Below are 18,380 nucleotides of genomic sequence, written 5' to 3' on the forward strand. Positions count from 1 at the left end.
CAATAGCAAGATACTAAAACGATCAAGTGCTAAGCTAACGGAATGGGTCAAGTCAATCACATCATTCTACTAATGATGTGATCCCGTTAATAAAATGACAACTCATGTCTATGGCTAGGAAACTTAACCATCTTTGATTCAACGAGCTAGTCAAGTAGAGGCATACTAGTGACACTCTGTTTGTCTATGTATTCACACATGTATCAAGTTTCCGGTTAATACAATTATAGCATGAATAATAAACATTTATCATGAAATAAGGAAATAAATAATAACTTTATTATTGCCTCTAGGGCATATTTCCTTCACAAGATATATATGACCAGGATCGTATGTCTGCATGGAGTTCTGAGGACCATCGTATCAGATAGAGGGACTCAGTTTACTTCAAAGTTTTGGCACCAGCTGCACCAGACTTTGGGGACCAGACTAGAGTTTAGTACAGCCTTTCATCCGGAGATAGATGGACAGACCGAGAGAGTCAATCAGATTCTGGAGGATATGTTGAGATCTTGTGCGCTAGATTATGGATCTGGTTGGGATGATAATTTGCCTTACGCGGAGTTCTCATACAACAACAGTTACCAAGCCAGTTTGAAGATGGCACCTTTAGAAGCTTTGTATGGAAGGAGGTGCAGGACACCGTTAATGTGGGATGAAGTTGGAGACCGTCAGTTGTTTGGACCAGATTTGATCAAAGAGTCCGAAGAGAAGGTTAAGTTGATTCGCGACAGACTAAAGGTAGCTCAGTCCAGACAGAAGAGTTATGCAAACTCCAAACGCAAGAAGGTAGTCTATGAAATCGGAGACAGAGCATATCTTCGTGTGTCACCTCTGTGAGGAGTTAAACGATTTGGAGTTAAAGGAAAGTTAGCCCCGAGATTTGTAGGACCATACCGAGTTTTGGAGCGTATGGGAGAGGTAGCCTACAAGTTGGAGTTGCCCGAAGGATTGTCAGGAGTTCATGATGTGTTTCACGTTTCCCAGTTGAAGAAGTGCCATGCAGAGATGGCCGATTTTCCTCTAAGAGATACAGTGCCCCTGGAAGCAATTCAGTTGGATAGTGATTTGACTTACGAGGAGAAACCAGTCAAGATTCTCGAGTTTGCCAGCCGAGTCACACGCAGCAAGGTTATCAAGTTTTGCAAAGTTCAGTGGAGCCACCATACCGAGGATGAAGCCACCTGGGAACGAGAGGAAGACCTACGGAAAGATCGCCCACACCTATTTTCTAGCCAACCCGAATCTCGAGGGCGAGATTCATCTTAAGGGGGGTAGGTTTGTAACATCCCAATTTTCAATTTGGATGTTATACATAGGTCATCATATGCAAATCATATTTTATTTGCATTTCGTTTGCGATCCTAGAAAATCCTAAGCAACTCAAGGACCCATGGAGAGAGTTGGGGATTTCATTATTTTAATATTTGAATTTTCTCAAATTTGAAAAGATGATCATTTTGGTTTTAATAATTTTTCTCCCCGAAATATTTCCAATATACAAATAAAAGAGAGGAGATAAAATGACTTCTCCAAAATAAAAGAAGTATTGGAGGAAAAATGTTAAAATCAAATAAATATTTTATTTGGATTTTTATTGCTATTTTATTTAAATTAGAAAAATATGCATTTTTCAAAATTGCATTTTTAGGCCAGAAAAATGTTCCCTTTGTTCTAAATATTTTATTTAGACGGTGAAAATTGTTTTTGGCATTTTTAGAATTTTTTTTATTTATTTAGGATTTCTCTTTCGGCGGAATATATTTAAAAAAAGTTTTGGACCGAACTGGGCCAAAGGCCCAGCCGGCCCGTCCGTGCCGCCGCCTCCCAGCGCGTGGCCGAGCCGGACTCCCGCCGGAGTCTGAGCCGCCGCCGCCATGGCCTCGACCCCCTCTCCAAGTCGGGACCCCGGGGGGCCTTTATAACCCGCCCCGAGGCCGCCGCCTCCTCCTCCACCCACCACCGCCGCCCCGCAGCCCGCCACCAGCGCCGCCGCCGCCGCCGCTGCTCGCGTTGCACCGCCGCACCCCCGTCGCGCCGCGTCGCCGCACCCCGCAGCCCCGCCGCCCGCGCCGACGCACCGCCGCCAGATCCCGATGTCCCGCCGCCATTTTTTTGTTTTAGGTATAAACCGTTCGGTTTTTTTTAACCCTAGATCGGTTTTTTTTATTATATCGGGTTTTCTCGGTTTTCTTCGGTTAGGGTTATTTTGCGAACGTTTGTTCCTTAGTTTGTTTTAACGAATGAATCCATTCGTTTGCCTCTGTTAGCGGATGTTCGTCTGATAGATTTTTCTTTTTATTTAATTTTTTTGGCCAGGGACCTATCCGCGATTATTTTTATCGCAGATTAGCCCCTGATCTTCAAACCCTCGTCACTTTTTAACCGTTCGTCCAAATCCAGTGAAACCAACGCCAAAATCTTCGTCTCGAAGCCCTCTTTCTAGTTAAACAACTTGAACATGGTTTTGACAATTTAAAATTTGGATTCAAGCAGATTTGAATTCGAAGTTCTTTTGACCGTAGTTTCAGTTCCGTAGCTCCGATTCGATTGATTCTTTTTGAAATCGAAGCTCTTCCGTTGAATTTTCAGATTGGATCTTTTTATTTGAGTTTTACCCGTGCATCTATGCTTGAGTGCTTATGTATGCTATTGTTTGTTTGCGATAGAATTCCTGGAGTGCGAAGCGTGCTACTACGAGTCTCTAGGGTTTGTAGATCATCAGCAAGGCAAGTAACACATTGATCATACCTCTTTATTACCCAGTTTTTATGCATTATTTACAACCCTCAAACACTACATGATTAGGATGTGATTTAACTTGTGGGTATTGGGAAGTAGATGATGAGGTAGAACCTATTGCCTTGTTATTATCAAACCCTTGGGAGTTACTTCAACGTTATGCTTATAGTGCTATGCTATGCTAGTAGACGTGCATGGGTTGAGTGTATCCATGACAGATGTGAGATTGTTAATTAATGGTTAACTTAAGGTGGCTACTTAAATACACATCTGGGTGGATTGGTTTCGGGCACCTAGGGTTATACCAGTGTTGTCCTAGGATATCCCGGAGTACCCGTGTGATCATCATATGGTTCACCACCGAGGTTCAAAGGGATCATAAGATTATTCATGCTAGAAACTTCCGTGTGCAGCCACAAGCTATTATGGGCTCTAGCATAGTTGAGTATGTTGCATGACCTCTTTCAGTGGTAGGCTAGCAGATGTTGGGGAAAGTAGGTGTAACTGTCTACCCAGAGTAAGGAGTTAATGCTTCTGAAATACTATGTCTCGGTCATCCGTTTCTCAAACACCATGTAGTGCGAGAAATCCAACGGAGGAGATCGAGACTTGTGGGGAAAAGTGTGCAAACCTCTGCAGAGTGTAGAAACTAATCATGGTTAGCCGTGTCCCCGGTTATGGACATCTTGAGTATCTGGTTCTTGGATTATCATGTAGATCTCATCACTCCAAATTAATTTGTTGGGTTGTTAATTATTGTTTAATTGGGATTGAGATGGGTTACCATTCTCAATGTTTATCAACTACTATGATAGTTAAACAAAATATATATTCCTTTGTTGTAGGAAAAAATGGCTTTTCGCAAAAACAATATTACCATAGAGCCTCCACCAGCCATATATGCATGTAGTGATAGCATTTATTTTGTTCATTGCTTTACTGTGTTATATTGCCGGCATATTCCATGTGCTGACCCGTTTTCGGGCTGCAATGTATCATGTTGCAGACTTTTCAGACGTAGAGTAAGGTGTGCTAGGTCGTTGTCGTGCACTCAGCTATGCCGTTGGAGTTGATGAACTCACTTTATCTTCCAAGCCTTCCGCTGTTATCTTATTTAGATGGCCTTAAGCCATATTATTGTAATAAGTTCTCTTTTGAGACATTCGATGTAATAAGTGTGTGATTGCGCACTGCTATAAATCCTTCAAGTACTGTGTGTGTCAACATTACCGATCCAGGGATGACACTTATGCACAGAGATTTGACCGTCTGAGGTCGGATCGCTACATCTTCATCCTCTGAATCAATGTTGGTGCAATCTTCCTCTCCGGGAAACTTCCTTCCCTCCTCCATCCGAGCACACTTATCCACCAGTGTGTAAAGCTCCTTCACAGCCTTGGGCAACCGCACGTTCATCTTGGAACGAATACGACGGTTGCGCACATTCGACTGGAAGGCAGCTATTACAGCTGCCGGATGGATATTTGGGATATTCCTATGAACTTTGCTGAATCTCTGTAAATACTTATGAAGGGTTTCTCCCTCCTTCTGCTGGAGAAGCTGCAAATCGCTGGGCCTGCCGGGTTCTTGATGACCGCCAGTGAAAACGCCAATGAACCCATGGCACAGGTCAGCCCACGACGAAATGGAGTTCTCCGGTAGGTGCATCAGCCAAGACCACACATTGGACTTGAGGGCCAAAGGGAAGTAGTTGGCAAACACCTTCTCATCTCTTCCCCCAGCAGCCTAAACAGCGATTGTGTAGATGCTCAGGAACTCTGTCGGGTTCAGCCTCCCGTCGTACTTCTCTGGTATCTCTGGCTTGAACGTGCGAACGGACGGCCAACAGACTTGCCGCAGCTCTCGTGTAAAGGCAGGGAAGCCAACCTCAAAAGGTAGGCACCCGCCAACACCGAGCGCAGGTTCGTCGACGTTGAGGCCGTCGCACCCGTCGGTTCGGCAGAGGTCGTCGCGGCGTTGCTCGACGATGCGCGCGTCTCCTCTCTGCCTATCTTCCCATGCTCAATGTTGGCCTGGACGTGCTCGAGGGTCAGATGAGGCCATCGAGACATCGTCGGGGTCTTGATTCTGTTGCGCTCGCATTGGCTTTTGCGATGGGGACTGCACCATGTGGATGGCCCCTTCCGTGCGGTTAGCAGCATGGGCTGTTGCGGTCGCTTGGGGAGGTCGTGGCGGGCCAGCTCGCCGCGAGCCCCCAGCTACGGCGAAACCGAGCAGGCTTTGGATGGTGGCACGCCATTTGTCCAGCTGCTCGGCCGCTGGCGGAAACCTCAGCAGCAGCTGAGCTCGCGCCATGGCCTCTGAAGCTGTACTTGGCATGGATGTTGATGAAATTGATCGTACCGTCGCTCGGCTCCTGAAGGTGCCAGCGGCGGTAGCGCTGCGCCCCTGCTGTCGCTGCGGGGCGACCACCTGGATGTGGTGTGGCGAAGGTGCTCGAGGGCCAGTGGCTCCGTCGGGCGCAGCGGCTTGGCCGGCCCGTCCCGGGGGAGGTGCACGCGCTGCGACCGCACCCATGGCGGGGCGGCCGGAGGGCGGCGGCTCGCCCCGGTCCGAACGCCATTGCTGTGGTCTGTGCCTGTCGGTGGGGGAGAGGGCGCATATGGAGTGACCCCCTCACCCGTACCCTGGGGAGTGTGGCCGTTGGGGTGTTGCTGATGCTGCTCTCCTCCAGTGCCTCCCGCTCTTGCGTCGGCTGTGGGAGAAGTGGTGACGGTGCCGCCTGCTCCAACCACTTCCCTAGCAGCGTCCGCGCCCTCGTGCGCCTCCGCACCCCCCGCAGGGTTATAGGACGTGGGCGGCAAGCCTTAAAGGTGGATGGGTGAGCTGGAGGACCGGGCTTCTTCTTAGGCGCCATGGTCGATGGTGTCGTCGAAGATGAAGATGATGACGAAGTCGACGCGCTACACACGCCTTCAGGTTCGCGCAAGCGAGCCCCCTACCTGGCGTGCCAAAGATGTCGCAGGAAACCACGGCCACCTATGGGACTAGGAGGTCCCTTGCTTGTTCAGCAGGGGGCGACGCGTTGCACAAAGAGCAGACGAGCGTGGGGCAGCACGGCAGAGATCACACAAGCAATTTTACACAGGTTCGGGCCGCCGTGAGGCATAAAACCGTACTCCTGCTTCGGTGGATTGATGGTGGAAAGGTGGTGGTGGAGCGTAGTACACTTGCCCGGCAGGGGTTGCCTTGGGGCAGCAGCGACTACGCGCATATGGGGGTGTGAGTTCTCCAACCTTCTAACCTCTTCTACGGTTGCCATGGGCCTCCTTTTATAGATAAAGGGGTAACCATAGTGGAAAACTAGTCATTATGCACTGATAAGATAGCAAATAGTGCTATCATACCTAACTCTGCGGGCTGACAGGGCGCATTAAATGCACCGCTTAGTGTCACATCGCTGGTTGCCCGACAAGGCATGACGGGCTATCTTGCCAGCTCTGCGCTTGTTCGCTTGACACGTTGCGGGACGAGTGTCATCTGTGGGTTTCTTCTGTAGAGAATGGCTGCCATGTGGCGAATGGCTGCCACTTAATCACTTTGCGGCTTGACACCGCACTGATCGACAATGTGGGTCGTGGTGGAGTGGTTGGTGAGATGGTTCTGCCTCCGTGAGCCCCGGCAGGCCCTGCCGGGCACCTTGGTTGTCTGCTTCTGGAGGTCGCCTCGCCCCTTGCCGGGCTCGCCTGCCGGCAAGGGAGGCTTTTCTCTTGACGATATCCTGCTTCCTTGGCTCGTTCTTGGTCCCTCTAATAGGCTTGTTGATCCTTCGAATCTCTTGGTCCCTTGTACTCTGACTTGGGCTGGTGCTTCAATCTTGTTCTCATGCATGTGCACAGTCTGGGCAACAGACCCAGGGTTTGTTGCACCGACAACATAGTTCATATCTAACTCTACAATAATCATGTGGTGTGTTGTTAAGATAATATACAGAAGATGGTTTAACTTGGCAACAGTCATGATTATAGATTATTATTCTAATAGAGAAACGAATTCAAATTAAGTTCGAATTGCAGCGGTTGTATATACATTTGGAATGCACTAAAATGTTCGTATGAGTAGGTTACATGCATTATACAACTAGCGAAAATTACATGGATTCCAAGTTTTGAATAGCATTTGTAGTAATCCATATAGTAAAACGGGACAAGACTCTCTCTTGTGTGGTGTGAATAGCTTTTTTATATTGATTTTTTCATTGAGGGAAGTGCGAATTGATTTGGTACAGTACACGTTAGGTTTGTCCTGAAATTTTAACCCGTTCCTTGTTATCCCAAAAATTCAGATATTGCTTTGTCTCTTTGTGCTCCAAAAACTCGCTCCTTATCAACCCGTGCCTTGCTATCCCGAAATTACAACACGCGTGAAAACTCCCTCCTACTGCCAAATTCCGACACGTGAAATCCCCATTCTAACCCTGAGCCGAAAAGGCCGCTAGTTCAAATTGGTGGGGGTACTTTTGCAACACACCTACATTTGGGACAAGCGCGTCCCTAAGTCATGGTTCCCCCCTCCCATGACCTCCTTTTCACCATTTGAAAACCCATGCCGCCATAACCTCTCTGCTCCAGCCGCGAAACCCCACCCTCCTCCGTCCGCCACCCAACCGCTGCCCAGTCGGAGCCTCTTTCTCGACGACGTCGTCCACTGCAACAGCTCGACATCCCTCATCCACCACCCTAGATGAGGATCCGTCACCCATTTTGTCGTCCCGCTGGTTCAGTTGCCGCGTCCTCCACCTCCAAGGAGCTGCTCTGATGATCGCCTCGTCTATCGCGGCTGCTTCATCCCCACATCGTCGCCTTAACCTGCTCCGCCGGAACTGCAGCATCCTCACTGACTCCTTGGATGAAATCAAGGCCTACTCGGTGCCACCAAAGAGGTTGTGCACTCATCACCAGTGCACATAAGGTACTACAATCCGAGTTTTATTGGCCTACTTTATTCGAGGATGCACGTAAGTTTGTTTTATCTTGTGATGAATGTCAAAGAATTAGTAATATTAGTAGACGTCAGGAAATGCCTAAGAATTATTCACTTGTTATTGAATTATTTGATGTTTGGGGATTTTATTATATGGACCTTTTCCTACCTCTAATGGGTATACTCATATTCTAGTTGTTGTTGATTACATTACTAAGTGGGTAGAAGCTATTCCAACTAGCAGTGCTGATCACAACACATCTATTAAAATGCTTAAAGAAGTTATTTTCCCGAGGTTTGGAGTCCCTAGATACTTAATGACTGATGGTGGTTCACATTTTATTCATGGTGCATTTCATAAACTGGTTTCTAAATATGATGTAAACCATAGAATTGCGTCACCTTATCATCCTCAGTCTAGTGGTCAAGTTGAATTGAGAAATAGATAAATAAAGCTAATTTTGCAAAAGACCATTAATAGATCTAGAAAGAATTGGTCTAAAAAACTTGATGATGTATTGTGGGCATACAAAACTGCTTATAAGAATCCTATGGGTATGTCCCCTTACAAAATGGTCTATGGAAAAGCATGTCATTTACCTCTTGAGTTCGAACATAAAGCATACTGGGCAATTAAAGAACTTAACTATGATTTCAAATTTGCTGGTGAAAAGAGGTTATTTGATATTAGTTCTTTACATGAATGGAGGACACAAGCTTATGAAAATGCTAAGTTATTTAAAGAAAAGGTTAAAAGATGGCACGATAGAAGAATCCAAAATGGGAATTAAAAATAGGAGATCAAGTTTTATTGTACAACTCTCGTTTAAGATTCTTTGCAGGAAAGCTTCTCTCTAAATAGGAAGGACCGTATATTGTTGAAAAAGTCTATCATTCTGGTGCTATAAAGATAAACAACGCCGAAGGCACTAATCTGAAGGGGGTTAATGGGCAAATAATTAAACATTATATCTCAAGTACACCCATTAATGTTGAAACCAATATTATCCAAACTATGACACCGGAGGAACACATAAGGGAAACCTTTTGGAATGCTCCAGAACCTTGAAAAGGGGGTAGGTATGTGGGACAGTAAGTAAACCGACTCCAAAAGTTCCATAAAAGTACTTTCGGTCCGTTTTCGAATATATAAAAAATAGGAAAATAATAAACAGCCCGAAAAGTGCAGGAGGGAGCGACAAGCTCGAGCGGCGCGCCCTACCCCCCTGGGTGCGCCTGCCAGGCTTGTGTCCCCTCGTGGACTTTCCCGACTCCGTTTTCCTTCCATGCTACTTGTCCTGCACGAAAAAAATCATTATATATACTTTCTGATGTTTTGACAACTGTATCACGAGATTCTCCTCTGTTCTTGTTTCATGTTGTTTTCTGCTAGATTTGCAAAGAGAGGCATCATGTCTTCCTCCTCCCCCAACGACGTGAAGACGATGCTTGGTTGATGCAGATGGAACTCAGGAGGGAGGAGGCCGAGGAAGTCACCATGGAAGAAGATGAAGGAGATTCGCTTGAGGTCCACCCGCCGGTTTCGGAGAGGGGCACTCTGGTTGGTATCTCCACTACCCCAAATCCTCATCGGGCAATAGGGACTACAAGCAACCATGAAGGCCAAGAGGTACAAGAAGGACTTCCTCATAGGAGGCCCTTACACAGGTTGCATCGGAACAATTTTCATAATTTGGTTCATAATTATGGAGTCGAGAACACTCCTCGTATGCACATACCGTCCAATTGGGACATATCTCGCCCAAGAGAAAATGATGCTGGAACAAGCTCTTGGTGGCCGGAAAATAAGCATATTATGGTCGAAGTTCAGAAGAATACTGAGATGATATGGCAAGTGCTTCGGGAGATTCAGAGTTTGAGTGAAATCCTCATGAGCGAGATGAAGGACAAGCCTAGTACTTCATCACCACCATCACCAAAGAAGGAGACTTGAGTACACGGGTATGGGCATTCCCCTTGGCTTGTGCCAAGCTTGGGGGAGGTGCCCGGGTATCTTATCACCACCAATTTTTATCATCATTATCTATCTTAGTTCGATCCTTAGTTATTTCGTGATTTAGAATAATAAAGTTTTAGTATGATCTATTTTTGAGTGCTTGCTTAGTGATCTATCTATCTATGTAATCATGTGCGAGATATATAATAAAGAGTAGTTTGGGTTTTGTTTTGCTTTCTTGTTTCAATCTTAGCAATGGAAAATAAAAAGAATAACAAGATCATATGCTACTCCCATGGGGAGTAATTAATGACTTCACATAAAATAAGTATAGTTGATAAAATTTGTTGGAAGTTGACAAGCATAGCATTGGTCATTGCTGCAATCCATGAAAAAAGTAGTAAAGGAAGAGAGGTCTCGCATACAAATATACTATCTTGGACATCTTTTATGATTTTTTTGACAGAAATACTGTAAGGGAACCCCCTACAGTATAATTGGTGCAACAAACCCAAATTGCAAGTACCATGCCTTGAACCTGGGTGGGTGGGAAGGCATCAGCCCCTTCCCACCACTAGGCTATGCCTTAGTCTGCAGCATCTTTTATGATTGTGAGCCCCCATCAAATATTCTATATCAATTAGTTGACGTTGGCCAAGGAAGACAACGTAATGAGTTATGGTTGTTTACGTTCACATAGAAGTTATATTGTTACGGATCTTCTAACATGTGGTGCTTGTCTAGGATCTTTTGCTAGCCAAAAAATCGCACTAAGTAGAAATACTACTTGTGCATCCAAAACCCTTAAACCCAGTTTCATGTCATGAGAGTCCACCATATCTACCTATGGATTGAATAAGATCCTTCAAGTAAGTTGTCATCGGTGCAAAAGCAATAAAAAATTGCTCATAAATATGTATGATCTTTTATTGTAAGGGAAAGTAAGCTTTGTATGATCTTGTGATGGTGAAGAAATAAAAGCAACAGACTGCATAACAAAAAGGTTGCTATCACAAGGGGCAATATAAAGTGAGGTTCCTTTACATTAAGAGCTTGCACATCCAAAAACGAAAAGTGCATGACAACCACTTCTCACTCTACGAAGGGCCTATCTTTTACTTTCATGCATTTACATTTATGCAAGAGTCAATAGTGTTGGTCCATATTCCTCTCTATGTACTCTTTAGTGGCAAGCATCATGTGGTAGATAGATCCAGACATATATATCCAATTGGATGTAGGTGATTATGAGTTATTATTGTTGACATTACCCTTGAGGTAAATAAGTTGCGAGGCGAAATCATAAGCCCCTATCTTTTTTGTGTCTTATTAAGACTTTTGCTCTATACATATGCCTTGAGTGTCAGCAATCAAAGAAGACTAAATGATGGTTGAGTATGTGAACTTGCTAAACAAAGCTCTTACATAGACTCTTTTTAAAATTATGATGGATTGTGATTGTTTCAATGACTGGGATCATAGTTTGTTAGTTTCCAATACAGTTTATGTTTCATACATTAGCTTGTGAATGAATTGTTACTTTAGCATGAGAAGTTTTATGATGATATTTTGCTGTTATAATAATGACCATGATGCTTCCATGTTCGTATTTTATTTTTATCGATGCCTCTCTCTCTCTAAACATGTGGTCATGATTATCGATATCGGCTTTCGCTTGAGGACAAGCGAGGTCTAAGCTTGGGGGAGTTGATACGTCCATTTTGCATCATGTTTTCATAGTGATATTTATTGCTTTATGGACTGTTATTTCACATTATAATACAATTCTAATGTCTTTTCTCTCTTATTTTGCAAGTTTCACATGAAGAGGGAGATTGCCGGTAGCTGGAATTCTGGACCGGAAAGGGCTATATCAGAGGCACCTTTTCTGAACAACTCCAAATGAGCTGAAAATTGATAGAGAATTTTTTTGAAATATGTTAAATTATTGGCGAAAGAAATACCAAAGGGGGACCCACCAGGTAGCCACAAGCCTGGGGGGCGCGCCCCCCGAGCTTGTGGCGCCCCTGGCAGGTTTCCGGGGCCCATTTTCTCCTATATGATTCCATTTCACCTAGAAAAAATCAAAAGGAATGTTTCGGGACGAAGCGCCGCCATCTCGAGGCAGAACCTGGACAGGAGCACTTTTGCTCTCCGACTGAGCGATTCCGCGGGGAAACTTCCCTTCGGGAGGGGGAAATCGAAGCCATCGTCATCACCAACGATCCTCTCATCGCGGGAGGACCAATCTTCATCAACATTTTCACCAGCACCGTCTCATCTCAAACCCTAGTTCAACTCTTGCATACAATCTTTGTCTCAAAACCTCAGATTGGTATCTGTAGGTTGCTAATAGTGTTGATTACATCTTGTAGTTGATGCTGGTTGGTTTATTTGGTGGAATGTTATATGTTCAGATCCTTAGATATTCAATACCCCTTTGATCTTGAACATGAATATGATTTGTGAGTAGTTACTTTTGTTCTTGAGGACATGGGAGAAGTCTTGTCATAAGTAATCATGTGAATTTGGTATTCGTTCGATATTTTGATGATATGTATGTTGTTGCTTCCTTTAGTGGTGTCATGTGAACGTCGACTACATGACACTTCACCATTTTTAGGCCTAAGGCAAGGCATTGTAGAGTAGTTATTAGATGATGGGTTGCTAGAGTGACAGAAGTTTAAACCCTAGTTTATGCGCTATTCCGTAAGGGGCTGATTTGGATCCACATGTTTCATGTTATGGTTAGATTTATCTTAATTCTTCTTCCGTAGTTGCATATGCTTGCGAGAGGGGGTAATCATAAGCGGGAGGCTTGTTCAAGTAAGAACAGCACCCAAGCACCAGTCCACCCACATATCAAAATATCAAAGTAATGAACTCGAATCGAACAAATATGATGAAAGTGACTAGATGAAATTCCCGTGTGTCTTCAAGAACACCTTGCTTATTATAAGAGACCGTTACGGCATGTCCTTTACTACAAAAAGGATTGGGCTACCTTACTGCACTTTGTTACCGTTACTACTTGTTGCTCGTTACAAGTTATCTTGCTATCAAACTATCTGTTATCGATAATTTCAGTGCTTGCAGACAATACCTTGCTCAAAACCGCTTGTCATTTTCTTCTGCTCCTCGTTGGGTTTGACACTCTTACTTATCGAAAGGACTACGATTGATCCCCTATACTTGTCTTGTGGGTCATCAACCATCACCAGGGGTGCGACCAACTCTGCCAGCGCCGCCGCCCGAGCGCCGAGAGCTCTGCACGAAGTCGCGCCTCGGAGATGGTCTGTGCCGGTCGAGTGAGGGTTGCCCAACCGCTAATTGACCTCCGCGAGCAGCGTCGATGCGGCGGCAAGCATATCAGCCGACGGTGGGGTAACAGACGAAATTGACGACTTCTGGCGGCGGCTACCCGAGCTTCGGCGGCGACCGCGGGGGAAGCGACGAAAGAATCGACCAGTAGGGCTCGGGGCTGCCAACAAAGTGGTGGCGGCGGCGAGAATCGCCGACACTAAGGTAGGGTGGGGAGGGTCGGCGGCAGGGAAATTGCAGGTGATGGTGGTTGACGTTCCCTCGACCACGGTTTCGGTTTTTGTTTCGGTCTTGAAAAAAAAATCACCATGCAGGTATTGGTCTGTTGTTGGATCCATTTTTTTTTACTCTAAAACAACAATTTTGTTTGGACCTGAATATCCAGCGAACGTCAAATTTTAGGCAGGGAAAAATGAACGTCAAATTTTAGGCAGGGATATTTTTAACAGAGTGTGGCAAATTTAGTTGACGAGCACGGCAAATTCGTCTCAGGTTATTTTTTCTAGAAAATTGTCGTGCTCGTCAACTAAATTTGTCATCCTCGCATAGCATAAATTGTCATGAAAATCGTTCAATTTTGCCACTGCCTAAAAATCAGATTTTTAGCATTTTGTTTTTTATTTCTCGGCTGCGTTTTTCTGCCCTGCCGTTGGAGATGCTCTCAATTGACCTGTCACGCACAAAGACACCAGAGATAGAGGGAGGCAGGGAGAGTACAGTAGCACCATCAACGATAAACATCTAACAGCTAGCAAACAAAACCCCCACCGGAAAAGATACGCCCCGGGCCGAAGCTCCAACTCATCGTCGCCCACCCACACAAAGGCAAAGCAGCAGTCAGTCCTCACTCGCTCGCTCATCCATCGGGCCATCCCTACTGATTAAGTGCAAGCGGAAAAGAAGCGGGCGGGCGCGCGCCTCCGCGAGAAAGCGACCCGATCGGCGTCGGCCAGAGCACCCGCCCAGCGACAGTCCATGGCGCCGGACGGGGCTCGACAGCCTGCCTGCCCGCCTGCCCCGGGATCGATGGTCCAAAAGGGTAGGAGGGTGAGGATTACCCGCTCGCTACTAGGCCCTGCTGTATGACCTTTTCCCCCACGGCTGTTTGTAGCCGCTGCATTCACTCGATCTACCACTGACAGGCTCACATTCAATCGTGATTAACCTTTGCACTGTTGAGTGTCGTACCACTGGTAGTACCCTCTCCGTGGTTCACCGTGCAAGGGTAGCTAGCTCTCAGCCTCTCACTCTCACACGAGTAGAGTAGGAGTACTACTGTACTGAACTTCCGGAGAAGCAAGCAAAAACCTCAAGTGCGTGCGTACACGGTGAAGGTGCTGAGAAAGAGACGCAGGCGAGGTGATGCGAGCGGAGCACAGCAGCAAAGGTGGTTGCCTGTCTGTCTCGCTTCCGTTTCAGGCCGCTACATACTCACTCCCACACGACACGACGGCGTCAGAGCGGGAAAGCTACAAAACCTACCTCACCCCGCGTAGAGTACGCCGGGGCCCCTGTCTGTGTCGGGCTGTCGGCCGTCGGATCCAGTCCAGTCCGCCCCCTAAATTTCCGGCGCCTGCGGTCGACAGTGCGTCGCGCAACTGATGGCAGCGCTCCTCGGAGTAATAAACCCCGACGAGACATTTCCAGGACACCGGCGCCGCAGCCGGCCACTCCTCCTCCCGCCGGACATTCCTAGGATACCTTGCCGGTCGTCGCCTCGTTTGGACCCCAAATCCATCCGATCATCTGGCTCACGCTACGCCCCACGAATACGATGGCTTCGCCACTCCAATGCTACAATACGTCGAATGTCTGTCGACCAGCCTGTCCCTGGACGTGCCGTTTGTACTCTTCTTCCTCATGCTATGTGTATGTGGCGTGCTGACAGCAGTATCAGTATGGACCGGTGGAGTCGCGAGCGAGGGAACGGGAAGCTCGTGCGGACATTCAACGGTACAATAATAATCGAACAGAATCACTGGAAAAGGTTGTGGGTAGGGTTTTGATTTGCGAAGTAATGACGGGGCGAGAGAATGGTTGGGTGGGATATATTTGGTCATCCACGGCAATCAAGGCCTCAATCAGAATACGGATCCTGTCTAAGTAATTGGGGTGGGCGTGATAATTAATTAAGATCCGCCACCACGGCGCGGCGCAGGCTGCTCGCTCGAAACTGTGAGGTGCAACTCCCGATAAAAACGCCGTATGGAAAGCTAGCTTCCTTTGCAATCCATCGGCCTAGGAGTAGTCGCTACACTAGAGACGAGGCGAGAGAAGCAGCAGTGAGCCGCGCCCACCACGATATAGGGCAGAGCGGAGGGGAGTCGAGGAAGGAACAGAGGGGAGAGCACCAATGGCGTGCCGCTTCCTCTTGGCCGTCCTCCTGGCGTCGTCCGCTTGGGTTGCGGCGTCCGCCGGCGCCGCGGACGAGGTCATGGTCCCCCGCCCGGCGGCGGCGGCGGCGGCGCTCACCTTCGGGGAGGGCTACACCCAGCTGTTCGGGGACTCCAACCTCAGGCTCCACGGCGACGGCAAGCGAGTCCACATCTCCCTCGACGAGAGGACAGGTACGCACCCTGCTCTGCGTCGTCGATCGATCGATCGATCCTCCCGTTCTTGTCGCCGCCTTCCGTTCCTCATCGCGCCTGCCTCTGTTTGGTTGGTTGGTTTCAGGCTCCGGGTTCGCGTCGCAGGGCGCGTACCTCCACGGCTTCTTCAGCGCCAGCATCAAGCTGCCCTCCGACTACGCCGCCGGCGTCGTCGTCGCCTTCTACGTGAGTAAACATGGCATCCCTTTACTGCACTGCACTTGTTGGAAACAACCGATGTAATGCAGAGAGAGAGAGAGAGCGGCGAGAGAATTAGTAACAAACTTTGGCATTGCGACCGCTGGATTCCGGCAGATGTCCAACGGCGACGTGTACGAGAAGACGCACGACGAGCTGGACTTCGAGTTCCTGGGGAACGTCAAGGGGAAGGAGTGGAGGGTGCAGACCAACGTGTACGGCGACGGCAGCACGGCGGTCGGCCGGGAGGAGAGGTACGGCCTCTGGTTCGACCCCACCCAGGACTTCCACCGCTACGCCATCCTCTGGACCAATCGCACCATCGTGTAAGCCCCTGCTCCCGCTCTCATCTCCACCAATCTTTACTTACTGCGCGTGATCGATCGACACTGCATTCGCTGCAAGGTTTGATCGGCCTGAACCTTGAACAGTAAAGTAAACGAGTTCAGAACTTCAGACTGGGAGCCCCCTGAAGTGGGGCTTCTGGCATAATGTATGTAGAATAGTTTTAGCTGTAACAACCGTAGCTAAATTACCTGACTTCGATCAGCTCTGCTTGCTCCAGGGCTATCATTATGCAGCCAGGATCAATTTTGTAGAGGGTTTTAAACGTCTGAATGTTTCTGAATTATTATAACCCGTAGGCTGAATTCTGCGGACACGACTTGTGGATGCCTGCACCACAAGTGTGGTTGTGTACTTTGTACATACAAGTTCCAAGTACGCATGTACGTAGCAAATTAGTGATCCTTTAAGCACATGTTGAAAAATTCAATGCTTACAGGACACAGTACTACGATCTTTGTGTCCTTTGATAAAAAGAAAAAATGGGGTCAGTACCTGACTGCTCTATGCCATGGTAGTTCAACTTAGCAATGTTGCATGTGCTACAGAAATGTAGCAAGATAGATAATCTCTGCTGCTAGTATTAGCTAGCTTCAGGTACTCTTTTTTTGTTGCTGCCTCTTTCCCTTTCTTTGTTCACCCTCATGACATGATTGAGAGAAATTGGCTCTTCTTCTTTACAGCTTACAGATTCCTCATGCCGTTGCCGCTTTAATAATTTCAAGTACCGAGGGCCCGAAATCGAGTAGATAGCCTTGCCACAACGGGCATGCAGATAGCTCTGCCCCGCCAGTATGCCTCAATACTGCTGGCTTGGAAGAAGAAACATCGATCGCAATATCAAAACCATTTATTTCTCCACCTGATCTATTTCAGATCAGGATCCATTTGCATAGCCCGTACAACTACTCACACAGTCACACACACTTGCTTACAGTCATGCACTCCTACTCACACAGTCATGCTGCCTGATCGTGTGGGTGAATAAAGTTGGCATGAGAAAATGGGGGCGTCCACTTTTACAGTTTCCATCCATCCACTGAAGCTGAGCCTGAGCATTCATTCATCACAACATGTGCATGGCCATGGCTGCGCCTGATCCTTCCACCAGGATACCCGTGCCGCTGCCTTTTCCTCATGCACCTGCTTTCCCCGCCATCCTGCAAGTCCTGTGTGATCACTCGCAGCTCGCCAACTTTTGAATTGATGGGGAAGAAAGCTACCGCCGCCACCACTTTTCACCGTGCGTTTTCACATGAGCCAACTCGCTCTGTTCAGGTTCACCGTTCACATGCCCACCCCAAAGTCTAGTTTTCACCGCAAATATGTTCGCGTGAATGTGCTGTGCTGGATGCTTGGATTGATGGTGTGAAATGTTGTGTGTTGCGTTGCGCTGATTTGACGTTTTTGTGTGTGTGTGCAGGTTCTACGTGGACGGGACGCCGATCAGGGAGGTGGTGAGGAGCGAGGCGATGGGGGCGCAGTTCCCGTCCAAGCCCATGTCGCTCTACGCCACCATCTGGGACGGCTCCAGCTGGGCCACCTCGGGCGGCCGCTACAAGGTGGACTACAAGTACGCGCCCTACGTCGCCGAGTTCACCGACCTCGAGCTCCGCGGCTGCGCCCATGCCCCGCCGGCGTCGTGCGAGCCGGAGGCGATGCCGTCCGGGCAGCGGGCGGCGATGGAGAGGGTCCGGGCGCGGCACATGACGTACGGGTACTGCTACGACCGCGCGCGGTACCCGGCGCCGCTGCCGGAGTGCAGGGTGGGCGCGGAGGTGGCCATGTACCTCCCATCGGGCGAGGCCAGGTCGTCGGACCGGCGCAGGCACGGCAAGCGCCACCGTCGTGCCGGTGCCGCGGACTCCTCCCTCTGATCTATCTGATGATCGTTGCTGACTGTAGGCAGCGTGCTTGTGTAATCGTGTCATGCATGTGTAACGTGATTTGTAGCTTCATCGTTGCGTAACTGAGCTAGTAGAAGTTGGGTGATAAGTTCAGCATTTCGTATCCATCCTTTGTGGTGCCGGCGCCACGCAACGCCACGCCCACACCTAGGACGAGAATTTGGAGGCGATGTTATCTAGGAGAATTGAACGCTTCGTCAACCAGTTGGTTGGCACGGGCGGCCACTGAATATGACCAAACGAAGGCGACCCCTAGTCACCAGAACGATTGAACGAGATCAGCAACTGGGAGCATCATCAAACATCAGACGGACAAACAAGACGGCACGAGTAGACAAGTTGAGATTCACAGACTAGTCGGGACCAATAACCATTTTC

At 47.9% G+C, this 18,380-nt stretch overlaps 1 protein-coding gene across 1 annotated transcript; it reads left to right on the forward strand.

Annotated features, from left to right (window-relative positions):
* Positions 1-15,132: 15,132 nt before the first annotated feature.
* Positions 15,133-18,098, forward strand: LOC123098116 (probable xyloglucan endotransglucosylase/hydrolase protein 28). The gene is made up of 4 exons (XM_044520007.1): positions 15,133-15,531; positions 15,638-15,738; positions 15,868-16,076; positions 17,519-18,098. The coding sequence occupies exons 1-4, from the start codon at positions 15,318-15,320 to the stop codon at positions 17,970-17,972; spliced, it is 978 nt and encodes a 325-aa protein (XP_044375942.1). The 5' UTR covers positions 15,133-15,317; the 3' UTR covers positions 17,973-18,098.
* The last annotated feature ends 282 nt before the right edge of the window (positions 18,099-18,380 follow it).

This window comes from Triticum aestivum, chromosome 4D (assembly GCF_018294505.1).
Source record: "Triticum aestivum cultivar Chinese Spring chromosome 4D, IWGSC CS RefSeq v2.1, whole genome shotgun sequence".
Classification (NCBI taxonomy): Eukaryota; Viridiplantae; Streptophyta; class Magnoliopsida; order Poales; family Poaceae; genus Triticum; species Triticum aestivum.

What these genes read in the sequence shown, in the direction of transcription:
- LOC123098116 (XM_044520007.1), top strand. Translation starts at nt 15,318, where the DNA reads ATGGCGTGCCGCTTCCTCTTGGCCGTCCTCCTGGCGTCGTCCGCTTGG. An exon ending in CTCCCTCGACGAGAGGACAG is followed by an intron (nt 15,532 to 15,637) that starts GTACGCACCCTG and finishes GGTTGGTTTCAG; the next exon opens with GCTCCGGGTTCGCGTCGCAG. An exon ending in GCGTCGTCGTCGCCTTCTAC is followed by an intron (nt 15,739 to 15,867) that starts GTGAGTAAACAT and finishes GGATTCCGGCAG; the next exon opens with ATGTCCAACGGCGACGTGTA.